Source organism: Lissotriton vulgaris, chromosome 10 (assembly GCF_964263255.1).
Source record: "Lissotriton vulgaris chromosome 10, aLisVul1.2, whole genome shotgun sequence".
Lineage (NCBI taxonomy): Eukaryota > Metazoa > Chordata > Amphibia > Caudata > Salamandridae > Lissotriton > Lissotriton vulgaris.
Window position 1 is genome coordinate 44,140,717 of NC_141698.1, and position 19,659 is coordinate 44,160,375.

General features: G+C 41.7%; 1 protein-coding gene across 1 annotated transcript in view; it reads left to right on the forward strand.

Annotated features, from left to right (window-relative positions):
- Positions 1-12,545: 12,545 nt before the first annotated feature.
- The window catches only part of LOC147684526 (extracellular calcium-sensing receptor-like), a 47,559-nt gene continuing 40,445 nt past the window's right edge, over positions 12,546-19,659 (forward strand). Inside the window, exons 1-2 of the mRNA XM_086939687.1 lie at positions 12,546-12,772; positions 17,440-17,731. Coding sequence (XP_086795813.1) covers positions 12,546-12,772; positions 17,440-17,731 — 519 coding nt within the window. The remainder of the gene's footprint in view (positions 12,773-17,439; positions 17,732-19,659) is intronic.

The window sequence follows — 19,659 nt, forward strand, 5'->3', positions numbered from 1 at the left end:
GTTTTTTACTTGTGGGAGATCCTGGGACCCCCTCAGCATGGCCGACTCCAGGCCGTTTGTATAGAGTATAAACAGAAAGGGGGCCAGGACACAACCTTGCCATACTCCCCGCTCCACTCCAAACGACGCAGTCAGCTCACCTTTTACCCCAAACCGCACCCTCGCAGAGGCATTAGAATGTAGTTCTCTTAGGAAATTCACCAGTGGTAAGTCAATCCCCATTGTTAGTAAAACGGACCAGAGTTTTGCATGGGAGATGAAGTCGAAAGCCGCGGACAGATCGACATATACCATGTAGAATCTGCCCGGCTTTGCGCAGACATATTTTCCCAATAACATGGATAAATTCAGGGCTTGTTTGATTGTTCCAAACCCCTCCCGAAATCAGAATTGGAGGTCCGAAAGCACCCTGCCATCGTCAGCCCACCGCTGGAGGTGCTCAAGGACAACTCTACCTACCACTTTGCCCAGCGAATCCAGCAGTGAAATCGGGCGATAGCAGGATACATCCTGGCAGTCACCCTTTTTAAAGATAGGGACCATAATGGATTTTTTCCAAGAGTTCAACAGGCCCACCTCTGTCACAGCCCTAAATAACCTTGTCAGCATTGGGGCCCACAGATCCAAGTTGCATTTAAATAGGTCTATGGGAACCCCATCAGGACCCGGGACCTTGCCATTTTTACTCGCTGATAGGGCATGGAGTACCTCATTGATGGTAAATTCCAATAATATCGGATAAGACACCGCAGTGAGGCTACTGGTGGAGACTAAATCATCGCCCATTGATACTGGGCCTTTCTGAAATATCTTTGTAAAATGGGCCACCCAAACTGATTCCTCAATAGCTACATCAAGAGTCGGGACATTTTTAAGATCGGCCAAGAAAGGAGATTTAATCACTGTCCAAAACACTGCACTATTTTTGTCCATGCAACTTTTATGTAGCTGGACCCATAAAGCCTGTTTCAATTCTGCCTTCCGCTCCTTTAATGCAGTGCTATAATCCTTTCTTAGATTTACTATTTCCAGTGAGACTCTATTGGTTTTTTGTAGTGCTACTTTTAATTTAGTGTGAGCCGCCGTACATCTGTGATTGAACCACCCTGCTTTCTTATGCTGACTATTTTTTCTCTTAGTCTTTAAAATTACCCCAAAATTGCTTAGAACTTCCTCGTTTGATGCTAATGGATCTAAGCATTCGACAATTGATGGATAAGCTACTTTTTTAACTTTTTCAGTTATCTCCAAGGGGTCTACCTTCTCCCATTTTAGAGAAAATCCATTAATCTTATCCAAGTGCAGAGCGTTCTGACTTAACGCGCTGGCTATTCTTTGCATAGTATGATGAGGGGTAAGACGGAGTTCTAGGCTAAGGGCACAATGGTCACTTAGGGTGTTAATTGATGGGGCAAAGCTCATTACACAATTGGCCAAGACGTTTGAAACTGGGATATAATCTATTGTGGTCTCGCACCCCTCCCCAAAAAAGTTGGGTCCAGCTGCTGGGATATAACATCCATTTTGGTAACAATTACAAGGTCCAAATCGGAGATTATTTCATTTAAATACTTTCCTGTAGTAGAGTGATTAAGTTGGACAATAGGTTCCTCGTTTTTGTCCACTACCCCGCAGAGATTACTGTTACTAAATTGGCAGGGGTGTTGATTAAGATCACCCCCCCCACATAATAGTTACCCCTGCACTACCTCCTGAACCCCGTGTCAAAGAGGATAGCTTATCTCGGAAACTATACAGAACCTTCTGCACCTCTCCTTCTGGTAAGTTGCTGTAAAAGTTAAGCAGGAGGATGGTGTCCCTGTTATTGAAAGAAAGGCTAAGTAACTGATAGTTTACATCCAGATCCACTACTGTTGTTTTTAGCCCCCCTATGGTATTGGCTATAAAAATGGTCAAACCTCCTTTCGCCCTGCCCGATGTCACAGCTAATGCGGGGGAAAAGTAGGTTTTGTATCCTACCAAATAGATTTCGGACGTGGACCATGTCTCCTGGAGACAGATTACGTTACGTTTCTGGAGAAAGTTCAAACCAATACCATCCACTAACTTAGAGCAAAGACCGGCTATATTCCAGAAAAGAAATGTTATTGGGGGTCGATCGTTAACTAAGGAGCTGCCCACTGGAGGGGTGGAATGGACTACCTGCCTGGGTTCAGCCATTCTAGGTTTTACCATATTTTTACTACTGATATTTAGAGGAACAGCTCCCAAGGACATTGAATCTACATTGCAGAATACCCCACTACCTCTCCCAGTTTCTGTGTAGCATGATTCGAACGTTAAGATAACACCACCAGCTGATTTATCTAGAATACCTGGTCTGCCTGATGTTAAAATTTCAGGAGTAGTGGACTGGGCACAGGTGAATTTAACCCCAATGGGCGGTTTTTGAAGTCAATCAACTCCTTCCAATCCAGAAAGCATCGAGTAATAATTAAAAGTGGGGACATTATAACCAAAACCTTCTGTAATGGGCCTATTAAAGACCATATGTCTTGGAGGGTGTGGTAGCAACGACTGGGGATAGAAATAACTTAGATTGTGTGTAGAAATTTCTTCCCTACCGCCATCGTTATACCAATCACCAATGTGTCTCACTGCTCTGTGATCCTTCAAATTAACAATTACATCATCCCCCCCTCTGTCCTTTGGGCGATTCCCCACCCAACCCAAACGTCTTACATTAAGGATTTCTCCATTGATATGTGCAGGTAAGGGTCTGTTGTTACTCAACCAAAATATTACTTTATTTTTTAATGCTCGATGGTCCTCTATTCTTCCCTCCGGGAGTGCCGGAACACCCGCCATTACTACAACAAAAGGTGCGGCCTCAGGTGGCAGATCTATTTTATTATGGATTGCTCTATGCCGCTTGTCGGGAAAAGTAGGGCCATTAGCCAATGATTTAGGGTTTTCCTGTTCCTGTATTTTGGCCAGCTTTTCAGCTTTTTCCCCCATTTTTATATTATTAGTGGGTTTAGCTGTAGCATGGGGGACCGGGATATTCTGGACTTGGGGAGGCGGTTGGTCCTTGTTAGGAGAATTAGGTGTTGGCCTCGGTCCTAATACAGTATTCTCACTAGAATTAAAAGAGCTAGAGGAAGCTAAGTTACTAAACAACTCTGTGTGCTTTACCATTTCCTTTCTATGGACCCCAGTTGCACGCCTATTCTCTTAACTCTCTTTGTTAAAGGCAGAAATTAATGCTTTAAACAGTTGATGCATAGCCACCATTAAATCCGTAACAGATAGGGACGGGGAGCTGTTGATCTTGGGCGCTCTTTGGAGCCTTTTTTCTAACGTCCCATGCGGGGCTTTGAGGTGTTTTAGAAATATTCAATGTTTTAGCACCTTTGCTACCCTTGCTAGCCCTCCCGCGCTTCCTCTTTTTTGGCGGGGACCTGGGGCTAAATGTGTAGTGGCCGTACTATCACGTATATAAATACGTTCACTTTTCTATGTACTTTTACCTTTGGAGTGCTAACGACTGTGACTGTTAATTATTCAAGAAATGTTTGCCCTGAGGAAGCCCGCTTCGGGCGAAACGCGTTGGCTGTTTCTTGGCTGTTTTTATTGGTCATCCAATTTTGAGAATATTGGCTGTTCACTTGTTTCATTGTGTCAAGAAGCTTCATTAAAACTGGACTTTTTATACATCTACAAAGGACATCAGTTGTGTTTTATTGCATCAACATTTTCTGTCATTATTTTGTTTGTTGCCTCTCCACATGCTTGTTTTATATCTTTTTCATCGTCTATCGACTTCCAAACCGCCATACCCATTCCACTGCCCCACCGCACTTACCTGCACTGGCCGCGACTGACTGCAGAATAGGTAGAGTAATCAACTTAAGACTGTCTCCAAAGAAATTGTTTGGAAACAGTAATTTGTAAAAGATAACAACCCTCAGGGGGTACTGTAGACCCTTCACAGTACCCCCACCTACAGCCATAGAAAGAATGGTGGAAGGAACCAATGAGCCTGAGGCAGTTGTTGGATTCGGACACTTGGATACCTTGACTCCAGGACCCAACACAAGTAAGTGCAGCATGTTCATTGTACTGTTTAATGTAAATGGGTCATACACAGAGACATGTTAAGGTAAAACTTACTGCATCCAAACCAATGGGACATGTAGTACAAAACACACAGTAAAGGTAATCAAAGTTTATTGTAACTAAAATACGAAAGTATAAGTAGTTGGCACACAAACAGATAAAACAGAAGTTAGCTAGAATGTTTTCTGCAACACAGGTGTATCTAGACCGCATACAGAAGGGGCAGAGTCGGAGGCAGGTTAGGCAACTTACATGGATGTGGAGGAAGACCCCAATCAATCAAAAAGTGAGCCCTCCACAGCACATTCCATCCTCACCAGTGCTGTCTCTTCATCCCAGCCTGCATCACCAGAGAAGGATGAGGCCCATCCACAAACAAGTCAGACTGCGACTCCCATATGGAGACCATGCCAGCTGCATATATTGGGCAGGGCCGGACTGGCTACCGGGCATTTTGGTGTGTGGCCGAGCTGGGGGCTAATTTCGTTGATGGAGACCTGCGTGTGCTGAACAAAGTTTGTTTTGCTTTTTTTATTTCAAAGGGCACGCTGGTCCCCATCAACGAAATCAGCCCCCACAGCAGAGAAATTAGCCCCCAGCTTAACAGCACACAAAAACGCCCGGTAGCCAGTCCGCCCCTGATATTGGGACATGGTCGACAGCAACACAGGGTACGATCTGTACCGCAAACACTTCAGCTGATCCCACAGGCATCACAGGACACAATGGTGTGTGGAGGGCTGGAACAGTCCATGTCGCAAATTCTACGCCTGCAACATGAACAGATGAAGATGATGAACAGGAGGTTTTAAAGAATGCATGACAGTATTGCAGTGGGTTTTGAAAATACTACCAAGTGGCAGAGAACCAAAGCCAATTGGACCACAAATTGACACATTACTCAGGTCGGACATGCAAAGGTAGACACAGTACAGCCAAGATGAACATGCAACAGCAACCCTGTGCAGGAGGACTGTCAATGTACAGGTTCCTATGGGCCACTTTAGTGGCGATCTAACAAGGGATCTGCAACAGATAACACCTGCTTTTGAGGGAAAGCAGACTGACTACATTGCCCACTGCTCTACTCCCATCTCTCGAGGTCTGTACTGGTGGCTCGGGATCTTCATCCTTTGAATACGACTCAGACACCTTGATGTGAATGCCACTCCTGGTGGCAATATTTGGGAGTATGGCACAAGTTGCTACTATCTTACCAGCTAATTTAGGTGCAAATGATGAAGCAGCCCCACTGTAGTGCAAGCACTTGAAATGGGATTTTCAGTAGAGCAAATGTCCACTCAATGACACTCCTGGTGCTACAATGCGCATTATTATTTTGGCACTCATTTCGGGAGGTGGAGAAGGGTATGGTGTGAGGATTCATGGACATATGGCTTTCGCAATGTCACCTGCAACACGAACATACTCTCGATGCTATATGGTATTGCTATATGGTATGATGAATAGTTGACCACACACACAAATAACTTTCTATTCCATACCTAATAGATATCCATCATCAAATTACCCTCTTTCCAGCCATCTGTTTATCCTGCTGTGTCTAAACATGTAGGAGTCATGGGTGCTTCCTGGATATTGTGACACAACATCAGTTATGATACTGTAGGCATTGCTTACCAACTGAATGTTCAGGGATTTCGTACTTTTCTTGTTTCAGAAAAAGCATTCAAGATAGGATGGGGGACATATGGGCACATGTGTCCCATCTATACACCCTATGACATGGGGAAAATATGCAATCCTGTAAAACTCCAATTTGGTACTATGCTTTTCCTGGGCATTTCTGGGTAGGTATATGTCTTGGTGACTGTAGATCAGCATGGCATCTAGGAATGCACTGAAGAACTGCGAAAGCGCACCTTCTGAAACCCCTCCTGCTACTGCAATCCCACCCTGGTAACTGCCAGAGGCTAATTGGTGTAATGAGCACAACACATGCACAAGAATAGGGATTGCATTACTGTGCGGGCTCAAGCTTTCAAGATGTGGGTGTAAGATTGAAATAATCTCCAATATGACAACATAGCCTGTATTTCTCATAGATTTCTTCCTTATTTTGTTGAAAGAGGGCCTGCCTGACTCTAAAAAATCCACTCTTTCCTCCGCCTCCTCCTCCTCCACTGAACAACCAGCATTCGCATCCTCCGGGCAATAAGGTAAAGGGCAGCCATTGTTGTAATCGCTGGCGCATAATGGGCCTGTGTATATACTCTCCACCCATTTACAACTTGTTCCAAACTCGTGCTAAACTGCATGCACTTGAGCTCAATTTTGCGACCATTCACTATTTGCGGATACGATGAACATACCATTTGGGAGTCGCAAATAGTGATTTCCTATTTGCGAATCAGTATTTGCATTCACAATTTTTACAGACTCGCAAAACAGTTGCATAGCAATTTGGGGTTTGCGGATGGAGTCATTTTTGCGGTCACAAACGCTTTTACAACCGTTTCACGAGTCGCAGTATTTTCATACACATAACCCGCAATTTGCATATTGTCAATGGGAAGCTCCTTGACAAAAAGCAAGGCAGGGATTACTGGCGGTAGTGTAGGATGAGAAAATTGTAAGACACATTCACACACATTACAAAACTATCCAGATTATAGCAACTAAAATCACACAGAAAATGTGCTTCTCTAAATTGCAGAAGGGGAAAATTCATCGAAGCACAATAACTATCAAGATTAGCTTGCTGTTGGTATCATCCTCTGCACTGGTGCTCAAACCTGGCTCCCACTGCCTCATACTTTGGTACTGCAGGAATTGTGTAATATTTTGCAATGGATTTGTGATGAGGGTGTCAAACCTGACAGCCTTAGGCTGGTCTTCCCCCAACTTTTTGCCTGCCTTTTGTGTGAGTTCACTTGGCCACAATCTAGTTTTCCGAGTGGCCTCAGAAGTGCCCCAGATGTCCATCATGGTGAAGATGTCACTGCAGCTGTGCCTGACAGCATCCTGGCGTGCAGACAGGCTATAATTTTATTTATGGAAGGTGGCTATTTTCTGCTGGTGTTAACCTGTCATTACCTGGAGGAGGACTGGCTGTGGGGTGGTGGGTGGACCATCAAGGGATCAGTACAGATGATTACTATGAAGCCATTTCTCTGGTGACACCATGCCTAGGAAAGAAAAATCTTATAAAACTGCTGATCATACTAAATCTCCTGCAATTATTCGAGCCGTTGCAGACATGCGGGTTCTCTTCACTACAAAAATGCTTATACACATCTCTGATAATTCAGTAAGTGTTTTTTAAATTTCTAATGTGTTGTAGTTTTTTGTTTTCTACACAGCAGAAAGTAGTCTCCATTAAAATCGCCAAGGATCTGTAAACTACAAAGTAGCTCCGCATTGTATAAACCTTTTGCCAGGTCACATTAAAAATGCTTTTTCTGTTTCTCTTTTCAGCACAATAAAGGATGTATGTATGTTCTTATATAGCGCTCGACTTACCCTAGGGCATCTTGGCGCTTGCATTGGGAACCCGTCCTGGCTTTTTCCCTGTGAGATAACCCATACTGGGCATCCCCAAGGTGAAAGACAGGCATCTCGCCGCGGGGGGCCGTTGTGGAGATTATGCAAGCTTATTGCCCAGAGCTGCATAGTGTGAACTCGTAATTAGAGTGGGCACCGAAGCGAGAATTATCGAGTCCATGGACAATTGGGCTCAGGACACTGCCGCATCGGGAATTGAACCCTGGTCCCGGGTCTGACCTCTGCTTCAGGGTCTGCCTCCTCTAACCAGTGAGCCACACTATAAAGCAGTCTAAGATTTGAAATAGGGCAAACTTGACTTGACATATCATCGACTTTCTGGTGTTGTTAGGCTAGTAAGAGAATGACATCCGGCCACCAATGTTTCGCTGGACAAAGGGAGAGGGGCTCACAACAGGAGATCCTGTGGAAGTGTAGAAATTGGTCATGTTAGGATTGTATTTTGATTGGTCAGTCACTGACAACTGCGAGAACACAAACAGCCCCTCTGAGTGGGTGGAATAGGGGATCCATCACATTTACAGACAATGGTTTCTAAGGAGATTCAACAATCTACCTGCAACCATCCTAACTGTCTCTACCAAAGCCACTTTTTAAAGTTCACTTTGGGCTCATGCCACTGTCATCATATTAATGCATTTTATTTGTTGCATCACGTTAAAATGTGTAAGATGTTAAGCAATCTCCAAAAGGTGACAAAGAGAAAAAGAAAATACACAGGGTAAATAATGGATTATCCCAATTAGTTGCATTCCCCTATGCATACTAACAACACCGGCCACATTTACAAAAGAAAGTTGTTCTTATTCAGAATTTTACCTGTAGCATAACGTATATATGTGTTGTGGATAATATTTACAATACAAATGTACAACACGACACCTATATAAATGTTCACTTATTTCCAACATGTGTGAGTGTTACTTTGCCATGTCAAGTCAAGTCTATGATTATTTCATGGCAGAACCCTACACAAAACATAGTTATAATTTACAATACGAATACAATAAAGCATTGTACTAAGTTTAAAATGTGGGCAGTTAGCTCCAAAACCTCAAAAACAGACATAAAGGGAGAATCCAGCATTTACTCACATTCTAATAGACCGGTCAAAAAACGTAATACATGTTCAATATTTCAATAACATTGTGATTGCACGTCACACCTGTTAGTCTCATCATCAGAGTGACTCTTCGATTTACTGGTTATATGCATCATACCAGACCGAAATTTCATAAAAAGTGTTTTTGTTTGGAAATATTTAATCTAGGTACAACATCAAAACGTGGGTGGAAATAGTATAAACTCTAAACATTTGTCAGATAAACTACCCTTTTCAGGACACTGATGACTCCTGCACACAACACAATTCTATGAAGGAACTTTCAAAGAGCCCTTAGGTGTTTTGCCCATACCATAGAACAAGGCTCGTGCCACATGGTTTCTAACCCCAGGGTGCTAAACCAATTCTTTTACATGGCCTAACCAGAGCAGTGTAACTGCCTTACCTAGAAATAAGATTTCTACTAGACAACCCTATAAATGTCAAGCACAGCTGTTGTCCACAATCTGACCCAAAATAATATTGGTCTTAAGATAGAGAGGTGATCATTTTTCCTGAGATCTGTGTCAAAGAAGAAAGGCACCATGAGGGTGCTTTGGTGAGGATTAATTTAGCAAAATTGGTTTTCCTTGAAAACAGCACCTGGACCTTTTCACACCCCCATAAATCAGTTCTGCACAGGGTGACAGATTGTACCCTGCCTCTGAAAATCTCACGGGTGTTGTTCTCCTGTTTCATTAGTGTGAAATAGGAAATGGTATAGGTGGACTGACACACTCCTCATTCATTTTAGATTCAACGCCACCTATTTACTGACATGTTATAAGCAAGCATGTCTCTTAGGTGAAGTATGAGGCCAAAAGTCAGTTGCATAAATGCAGTCATTGACCAACGGGCGATATCCTAGCTTAAAAAGCTGTACTGGACCACATGAATCATGCATGGATGGTTTTGCAGACTGAATCAAATGAGTATAGTACAATTTCCTTCGTGTGCTCTACATATCTGTAGCACAAGATGAGGATGCCAAAAATACACTTTATGGTACCTAAGTTCAGAAACAGTGTTTTGTTCTACCTCTGTTGAGACATAGTGCTGGATGCTTGAAGAGAGTGAGGAAATGGACAGAGAGACCATGTGCATAATTAGCAATTAAGAGCAATTAATAATGGATCAGTGAATGTCTTTGCAGTACACACATGCTTGCGTTAGGAGTTACATAGGGAGGATGGTTTGATTTGTGACAGTGAACACTAGGGTATGATCTAAGGGAACATACATAATAAAATTGTATTTGTGCTATGCTCACCAAGCTGTCACGTGTTTTCCTAATCTCCTGCATTCAATCACCCTGATCTAACACAATATGGCAGGAAGTTGGAAGACAGTTGGGGACTTCCCAATCCATTCACCCTACATGCTCAGTCACACCAACAATGTCCTTATCAGGCTTAACTAACAAACTGCTATAGGAAACCTTACCATGGGTTCAAGACTGTACCACTCCTGAAAGACAAATTCAGGAATCTACAACATGCATTTGTTTTAAAAATGTAATTGAAACTTATAGTGGGCTGGTCATCTTAAGAGAACTTAATGAGAAATGTTATTTCAGCAAATTAATTATTTTTTGCCTACTAGTCATTTTTGCTAAAAAATACACCATCTGTTATAATTATGTCTTTGTCATGAATTCTCTGCTCTGATCACCATGTCTATGAGGTCAATGAATGTTGAGCCGTCAGTATTTTGATGTGTCAGTGGTTAGAGGGGAGGGGGGTTACCAGAGTGGAAGTTGCACTGAGTAGGCTGTAAACAGCGTTCTCCAGCGTATATAATTACATACATCAAGCGGCTACTATACTACTGGGGCCTCATTTATGCGGCTGTGCGTCAATTTTACGCCGCCCGTGCATCACTTTTGGTGACGCACCAGTGGCGTAAAAAATGCGCCTTGTTGCGCCATATTTGCAAAGTGACGCATCTAGGTAGATGCGTCATTTTATAAACCCCTGCGCCACATTATACCTGCGCCAGGTATAATGTATGCAAGGGGGGCATATTGACGCAAGGAAGGGTCGTAGAAGTGACGCAGTGAAATCTATGAGATTTCACTGCGTCACTTTTAGGACGCCGTTGCGTCAAAATCTTGTGCCTGCCTCACAGCAGGCGTAAGACTGACACGGGCCCTTTCACATCAGGAATGTCGCAAGGAGTCCGCAAGGAGTCTGCACTGAGAAGTGACGCATCGCTGCTTTCATGCAGCATTGCGTCATTTCTCATAAATGAGGCCACTGGTTTCTAAGAAGGTATCTTCATTTGTGACACCTGCACTCTTTCAACACCTGAAGTTTAATTCTAGCAATTCAAACTTTTGTGGCTACTAGTTACTTTTGAAGCTCTTATAAACCAGAATGTTTGCTAGAACTACACCTTCTGCTATAAATATCTGTCTTTGACATGAATTATCTGCACTAGTCACCAGGCCTATGAAGTCTTTTTTGAATTTTTCCTACTATTTCAATTGAAGTATACCCCCAAACACCAAACATCAAATCAATGTTCTATTTCAGCAAGAACATGTGTTATAAAATGTGCATATTTGCATGTGTGGTTGTAAACACAACATGGGATTGCTAGCAAGAAGTCTTTCAAAACAATACAAAATGATAAATAAAATTATAAATAATGTACAGTTCATTGACAGTACTTCATCTCATTTAGTCTTAACAAATGTCATAGTTCTAAGAAAGAAAGGAAAACAAATAACATACATCACACATTATACAACAAAAGTTATTGAAGTCTGCATATAATATGCTGTAGAGCATATAAAAACGACTATTTCCCGTAATCTCAATGCCTGCTCTCAAAAGAAATTTGTAATCAAAGAAAGTCCCCCAAATCTTCTAATACCCTCTGCTCGTTGGGCGAACGTACTCTCACTTAATTTAACCCGTTACATCTTATGTAGCCATTCATAAAGAGATGAGATCTGCTCTGTACGCCAAAGTTGTAATAGCAGAGATCTAGCCACTGCCATAGCAATATATAGCAATTGAGCCACCTGGTTGGGAAAGGAAAGATCAGGATCATAACTGTACAAAATTAATTTCTCGTTAACTACAATTTCGATACCACATTTCAGCTGGAAATGGCTGAAAATCTCTTCCCAGAATTTATTTTGCAATCTTATCACAATAAACCATAACATGTGACCAATTTGCTGAAGAATGATGGATACATCTAAAACAATGTGCAGAGTGATTAGGATACATTTTGGGCCTATGAAGTCATTGAATGTTGGGGAGCCATTACGTTGCTGTGTTAGTGGTTACGGCGAGGGGGGTCACCAGAGTCGAGGTTGCACTGGGTAGGCGTATATAATTAACTACATCAACTGGATTCTGTACTACTGCCTACGAACTAAGGGCCCGATTCACAGAACTAACTGAAGACAAAATCCTAAACGTACTACCTTTGGTATTCACAGAAGTTAGGATTTTGTCTTAAGTTTGTCTTAAGTTTGTCTTAAGACAAACTTAAGACAAAATCCTAACTTCTGTGAATACCAAAAGTAGTAAGTTTAGGATTTTGTCTTAAGTTAGTTCTGTGAATCGGGCCCAAGGTATCTTAATGTGTGACAGCTGCCCTCTTACAACAACTGGTAATGGTGTGCTTTACGGAGTGACGTGACTGACTTTTATGTCAGGTTTGAGAACAGTAATCAATAGTTATAATAGGTGTGAACATGTTCATAGACCAAAGCAACTACCTTGCCCTCACATACTGACCACCATTTTGTTTTTGTAGTTTGAGGAGCACCTTTAGGTATTAGAAGTCCCAGCGTGGTTCAAAAAAAGATCCGAACTTGGAAATGGATATTACATACTTGATAATTATTATGGTCTTGTGGGCAACTGCATCCACTGCTGCATCAGATGGCCGACCACTCCCTTGTGAACTCTCACTACCAAACGTGGAGACGTATTCCAAGGAAGGGGATATGGTATTTGGCATTCTGGCTTCTGTCCGTGAAGAAACAATTTACCCTTCGATCAATTCTTTGTTCACAGAGCGCCCTTCTCCCAGGCGCTGTGAAAGGTAATTAGATTTCCTTTGTAATCATACTTTTTTTCTACATTAATAAAATGAATCCATTTACAGTGTTTATGTGCCATAGTGCTTCTCTGGCACAGTTTGGGTCAAATATAGTCCTATGGATTGAGGTATTATTGGGTAATGTGAGTTTAAAATGTATTACATTTTGCCCTGAATTCAAACAGTGCACTGTGCCACTTTGCTCAGGTACAAAAACAAGGGGCAATGCTATTCTTGAATGCTGAATGATGCTCCCACTCTGAGACTGACTTTATTGCTTTAATCAAGTAGGCAGCTTGAATTTGCAGCACACGTTCCCATGGCAGGTAGTGCTTAATTTGAGCTAATGGTGGCGGGTGGGTCCTACTGACACTCATTTTAAAGACTGACACTTATTTTCCACATTGGACTTTATCAACAGCAGGAGAGGAAAATGCACAAAGGGGAAAGAAGGAGAATGACAAAGACAAAAAAAGTCAGAAAGACAGAAATTAGAAACCTGTAAGAGTGAGTTAACGGGACAGCAAATGTATTTAGGGGCAAAGGGGCACTATACAGTAGAAATAGAATCAGACAGTACCAGCAGGTGAGAGACTTGACATCTAATAATTTGAGACTTCTGCGTTTCCCAAGGCTAAGCTTTGGAACACCCTGCCTCTCCATCTGCATTTGGGAGAGTCTAAATTCGGTTTCAGTCCACTTCATCTCCCCTGGTGGTGACGCTTAGACAGCATCAAAATGATGCTCACCCCTATAGTTCTTTATATCATCTCCAATATACCATTATCTATTCCAACTAAACACTTTCACAAGATCAACTCTATACTAATAACTTTGTTATGGAATAACAAGAAACCAATGTTCGCATTACAAAAACTAGAAGACGAAATCGGAAGGAGGCCTTAATTTTCCCCACTTTTCTAATTACAATAAAGCCTTTTAATTGAAACAGTTATCACATTGGCTATCTGACTATTCATCTAACAGACCATTATGGGTTGACCTTGAAGCTTCATTTACAGAACCTTTCTCATTTCAGGAATACCTTGCTTTTACTCGCAAACTTCAAAACAACTCCACGCCAGTTATCAAACACTCATGTAAACTATTGCAAGTCACCCTCCCTCAAGTCCCACATGATCTTAACACTATTATGAACTCCAAAATCTGGCATAAAAAGCAGGTATTAATCAAAAATAAACCGATATATTGGAGAACCTGGAGAAAGAAAGGCCTGATATAGATATACCAGTTATATGACCAAGGCATACCCCTCCAATTCTCACAAGCACTGGAGCTGTATCAATTACCAGCCTCCACCAAACACACATTTTTAACTTTGCAAATTGCGATTTCAGATGCACCCTCCTTATCTTCCATCTCCCACAACACTTGAAGGGGGATATTTACGAGTTCTGGCGCATCTCTGCATATCAGCAGAGATGCGCCAGAACAGATGCGTCACGCAAAACTACCCTTGCGTGGCGCAAGGGTAGGCAGATGCATGACGCATCTCGTGACGTAAGGGCGGCGCATCGCTGGAGTCGAGTCGCAAGCGCGACGCAACTCCAGCAATGCTCAGGGCCGCCCAATACTTAACATGCTGCGTCAGTCCTTATGCCTGCTTCAAGCAGCCGTAAGGAATATACGTAGCAGCGTCGCGGAAGTGCCTGCGTGAAATCTTGTAGAATTCACGCAGGCACTTTTGCGAGGCGCACAGGCGCCGGAACACCCACCCTGCATGGGAACGCCCCCATTGTGGCGCTGGGCTTTATAACGTGACGCATCTCCCTAGCTGCGTTACATTGTAAATACCTCACAGAGATGCGCTACGTGTACGCCGCGCTTGCGTCACATAAGGCGGTGTACACGTGGCACATGGGGCTTGGGGCTTTTAAATCTGCCCCCTAATACCTTTCTTCAATTACATCCAAAGGCCTCTACCATTTACTCTTGTTTAACACAATTGCCCCTAAACAGAGATACGTCTAAAATAGAACTCTCTTGGGAGGCAGACCTAGGGGTTGTTTTGCCCAGTTCTTTTTGGAAAAAAATTTGGCTCAAAATAAGAAAATCCTCTAGAGCGGCAAATACCATTCAAACAATTTTTTTCATCTATAACAGACTGCTTTTTACTCCAGGGCATCTGCATAGGATACATGCTAACACTCCTAGTTAATGTTGGTCATGCCCTCATGATTCTGCCGACCCGAATCACATGTTATTTACATTTCCAAATGTATTTAAATTTTGGGAACAGGTTTGGTCTCAAATTAACATCATTTTTAAAACCAAAATTCCCCTATTCTTCATTAATGTTGTTTTAGGTAGTTTGTCTCCTGACTGGCAGGGAAGTCATTCACGACCCCAAATCATTGATCCATTATTAGCTGTTTCTTTTCAGCACATACAAAGCATTGTAAAGATACCTCCAAAATATCATACCTCGCCTGGTGGTATGCTATTTGCCTTAATCACAGATTAGATACGACTCTTGTTCATCCTCTTTCACTTGCCGCAAAATGATTGCATTTATGGACTCCTGTCACACACTTTTTGGATCATAGTGCAAAAATGTCCTTCACTCCCCAGCCTTCACTCCAAGAAGTTTCCAAACCTCCTTGATCCTAGGCAAATATTTTATTTTACTTGGCGTCCTTTTTCTTGTTTTCACATGTAAGAGCACCTTGAAATAACTGTGTGCACAGTACAAAACATTCTAACGTGTTTGTCTTAATAAACTGTAATTTTATCCATGTATAGTATCCACCCAAAGGGTTTGACAGAACAAATGACTTGCCTCTTACTTCACTGTTGGCATTTTTGTTAGGGTGGTAGGAGGCGTGACTGTTTCTATATTAATTTTTTTAAACTATCACTTTAAAAAAATGCTTCAAAATGCACTGATACAATCTTATGTACTAAGGTGAAACGCTTCTGCATGTGAAGGTCAGGAGGGCTGCAAAAGCGGCCCATGGGCTGTACTTTGAGTATCACTGAACTGAACTATTTGTGCACTCTGATTCAAGTGACTAGGTTGCTGTCCAAGGTTTTCATCCCAGATACCTAGAAAAAGGCCAGGCAGAGAGGTTGAGCCTGTTACAGCCTGATAGGATCTGAGTATGATTTCCTCCTGGATCCACTCCTCAGCCAATGTTTTTCAGTGTCTTAATTTAACAAAAATGTTCCCTGGATTAGCCATCAGCCTCACTTCATCTTAGCCTTAGGTCCTGGTGGCTGTATTAACCTGCATTTCTCCTCCTCAAAACCTTTCTGTTTCAATCAGCAGTGCTTTCCCTCTAGTTGACACCCTAAAGACTGGGTACCCCAAATATGTATTAGGGAAGGCACTCCCATAATACTGGGAGGAAACATGAGATATTAAATTAATTAAATATGAAGGCCATGCCCTCCTAACAGATGGTCCTCTGTTCAATTTGGGTGGATGCTGGTTATATAATGTCCATTCCTTTTGTTTGTTCCCATCCGCACATGACTAAACCTGTCAGTGAATGTTCTACTGCTAGAAGAAAACTGAACATTCCTAGGAGTGGAGACCACAGAGAGTATATTATGATCCATGGAAAATTAGCATCTTTCACTTCTGTGCATTTTTTTCTTTTGATAAAGATGACTACCATGATGGTAGATATCCACATACATTACTCTGTCAGCCACTTTTCTCTTAAACTCATGCCTGTGTCCAGCTAAGTGTTCACAGCAACATCGTATGTGCCGTTTCTGACATACATGCACAACACCAAAACACTTCCAACATGGGAGGCCCTACACTCATGCATTGTTTATCCATCCATACACAAGCTTGTGACTTAGCATCCTATCTCTCACTCCTTTTTTCATCAATTCTCACCAAGATGCATCAACAAAAACAACATAAGAGTGCAATTCTGGTCTTCACACACATTGGAACACTGGCCATTCATTCATCCACCTTCTATGAGTCCACAAATGCCCTTCAGCACCTTGTTACTGGTATGAAGTCTAATAAAAAGGCAAATAAAATGCAATACAAGGCAACCCCATGTTATGCATATTGTGCTCTTTGGCTTCCTAAACACCATTTTGGCATCACTAAAGGTTATCTTTCCCTCAGGTATGACCACCACTTGATTGAGAATCCTAATGGATTCCCCTTCCAGTGTAGGATTCAGCATCATCTTCAAGGACATCACTAGAAGCCTAATTTCCTTGCAGAGAAACTATCTACTTCGGTCCAGTTCGACACTCCAAAGAGCATTTTCCAGTCAACATTAGAAGGCAAGACTTTTCAAACTGTGTTTAAGGACACTAAACTAAAATCTTTCAAATGTCTGCCCCCTCCTTTCATCAATTCAAAAAAGCATTGACTGCAGAAATGTCTTGTGTACACTGAGGCATATAATTCTCTGTGCAATATAATACTCTGAAACAAACTTTATAAATACCTCTCCTAAATAAAGTATAATGAATTTAATGAAAATAAAGAGAAGCAAAAATAAAATTAAATAAATAATATGTAAAAAATGTAAGTTATTTAATTACATGTGTGACCGGATGCTTTGCTAACTTTTTGGCTTTTAATTTAAATAAATGCAATTTGATTCTAATATGATGATATGCGCCACTGATTTAATGAAAATGTCTGGTTTCATGTTGTTCGTTATCTCCAGGATTTATTCAGAATTCTATCAATGCGTCCTTGCCATGGTCTTTGCCATCAGAGAAATTAATAGTAGCCCAGATCTTCTACCTAACACTACTTTGGGATTTCAAGTTTATGACTCTTGTTTCTCTGAGTTGGGGGCTATTCAGGGGACCCTGCAGCTGCTCTCGGGGGGCAAAGATACATTACCCAACTACAGTCGCCCTTCACGCCCAAAGCTGGTTGGCTTCATCGGAGCTGGTCCATCAACAGAAGCTCTTCCTATGGCAAGAATACTTGGGCTCAGCAGGTTCCCTCAGGTAAGATATGAGCCTATCATGTATGGAAAAATAGTGCAAGCTTAAAAGTGAGATTTAGGTTTACTATGACTGCTGTTGATAAACATATACATAAATAATTATTTATTTGAAAATTCACATCTGCCATCCTGAAATATTTGATGGTTGAGAGGATCAATTGTTTATATTTAATTTCTGACAATTTTTCATCCAAGTGGTTTCCATATTTGCTAAGACAAAGATTTGATTCTGCATATTATCAATCGAAATGCAACTTGTTATATTTGAAAAGCAATGTGTGCATTAGCACACATAGAACTTGCAAAACGTCATTGTTTTAATGATTATTTATATGCAGGAAGGGAAACCTTATATATAATTGGAGGCCAATTACCCCTACTGTCACTTCCAGTAATTCCCATTCAGTAAAATGGCTAAGAAGTCTTCGGAGGCCACGCCTCCTTTCTCCACCACTCTGCAAATGCATCTCCTGGCACAGTACTTTTTGGGGGATGAAGTCCATTTTACTCCTGAGGGACTTTGGGGGGCCAAGAAGCCCTCCTGGTACCACCTGTAAGTCCTGTACAGCGGGATTCCTGAGCACTAGTCAGAGACCCAGGCCCTTTCTTCACCACGCTGTGAACGCGATTACTATTTAAAAAAACATTGTCTATATATACAACAATATGCGAGTGGTGATAAATGACAATGCTCAAAGCAAGTTTGGGGAATGAAGCTGAAAGATGATGTACTGTATAAATATGCAGTTTAATCTTCTTTTTATTGCTGCACAATGCTGAAATAAGCAATATATGAATTGGATTGAAACTTTATTTGTATATATTATCATTTAAAGTTGTCTTTTTTTTGATGTAGTGAAATCGCCTATATAATATCGACATTTCAAAATGGTGCCCAGAAAAGCCAAACAATAATGTGTTCCAATTTTCATATGTCCTTTTTCACTGTTAATGACATTTTGTATGTATTGAGGCACAACCATACCGTAAAAAAGCCAAAAGGTGAAATGTGTTGGTTGAGAGCAACCTTGCCAATTAACTAATTAAGCATCCCGGAGTGTTGCGTGATATATATATATATGTCCTGTGTTGTGTGTTGTAGAGATCCTAGAGATAATAATATACAATCAAGCACTTAGAAAGCCATCTTCATGGGATACGTGGAGAGAGTGTGGCTGATCTTGATTTTGAATGAAGGCATTGAGGTGAAATATATATAAAGTGGTGGGAGCAAAAGTCCCTTCAGAAATAAGAGGAAGCAGGGAGAGTGCCTCATGGACTTAGGATATTGCTCACATCACGTTTTGACAACCCAAACCCCAAAATGCTAACTGAATGGGGAGAAAGCAATCTAGACACCTCTAGGCGACTGGTGAAAAAATGTAATAAAATATGCACAAATTGACTGAGAGGAATTTATCTAGGAAATAGACAAATTAAATAGTGATCTAGATAAATGTGACAATCAAGAACATATCACAAAGATGAGAAATGAAATCAAGACACGACCAAAAAAACATGAAGATACCATAAAAATAAGGAAAGCTTTCAAATTTAATCGGGATAGAATCGTCTATGAAACAGGCCAAATATTTCTACTCGAACACAAATTTGACAATGTGAAGCATCAACGATTTTAGGCTGAAATGTCTCTGTGGCCCCATGTCACACTTTATCAATGGTTGACTGCCCTCCAATAGGCCACTCAGATTAGCTAAATCCCTTGTTGCATCATGGGATTTGTAGTGTGCAATTGGTGCAATCTTCTGACCCAGGAAAAATCTTCTGACCCCCAATGGGTTTCTGAGCGCAGGTCCATTCAAATCCCCGACGACTGCTGCCCCACAAATGAGACTCTGGAAATTTCAAACTTCGTGGCCCCGTTTACATCCATCGGGTGGTGCTGCCCTCCACGGCCCAAGCCATCAT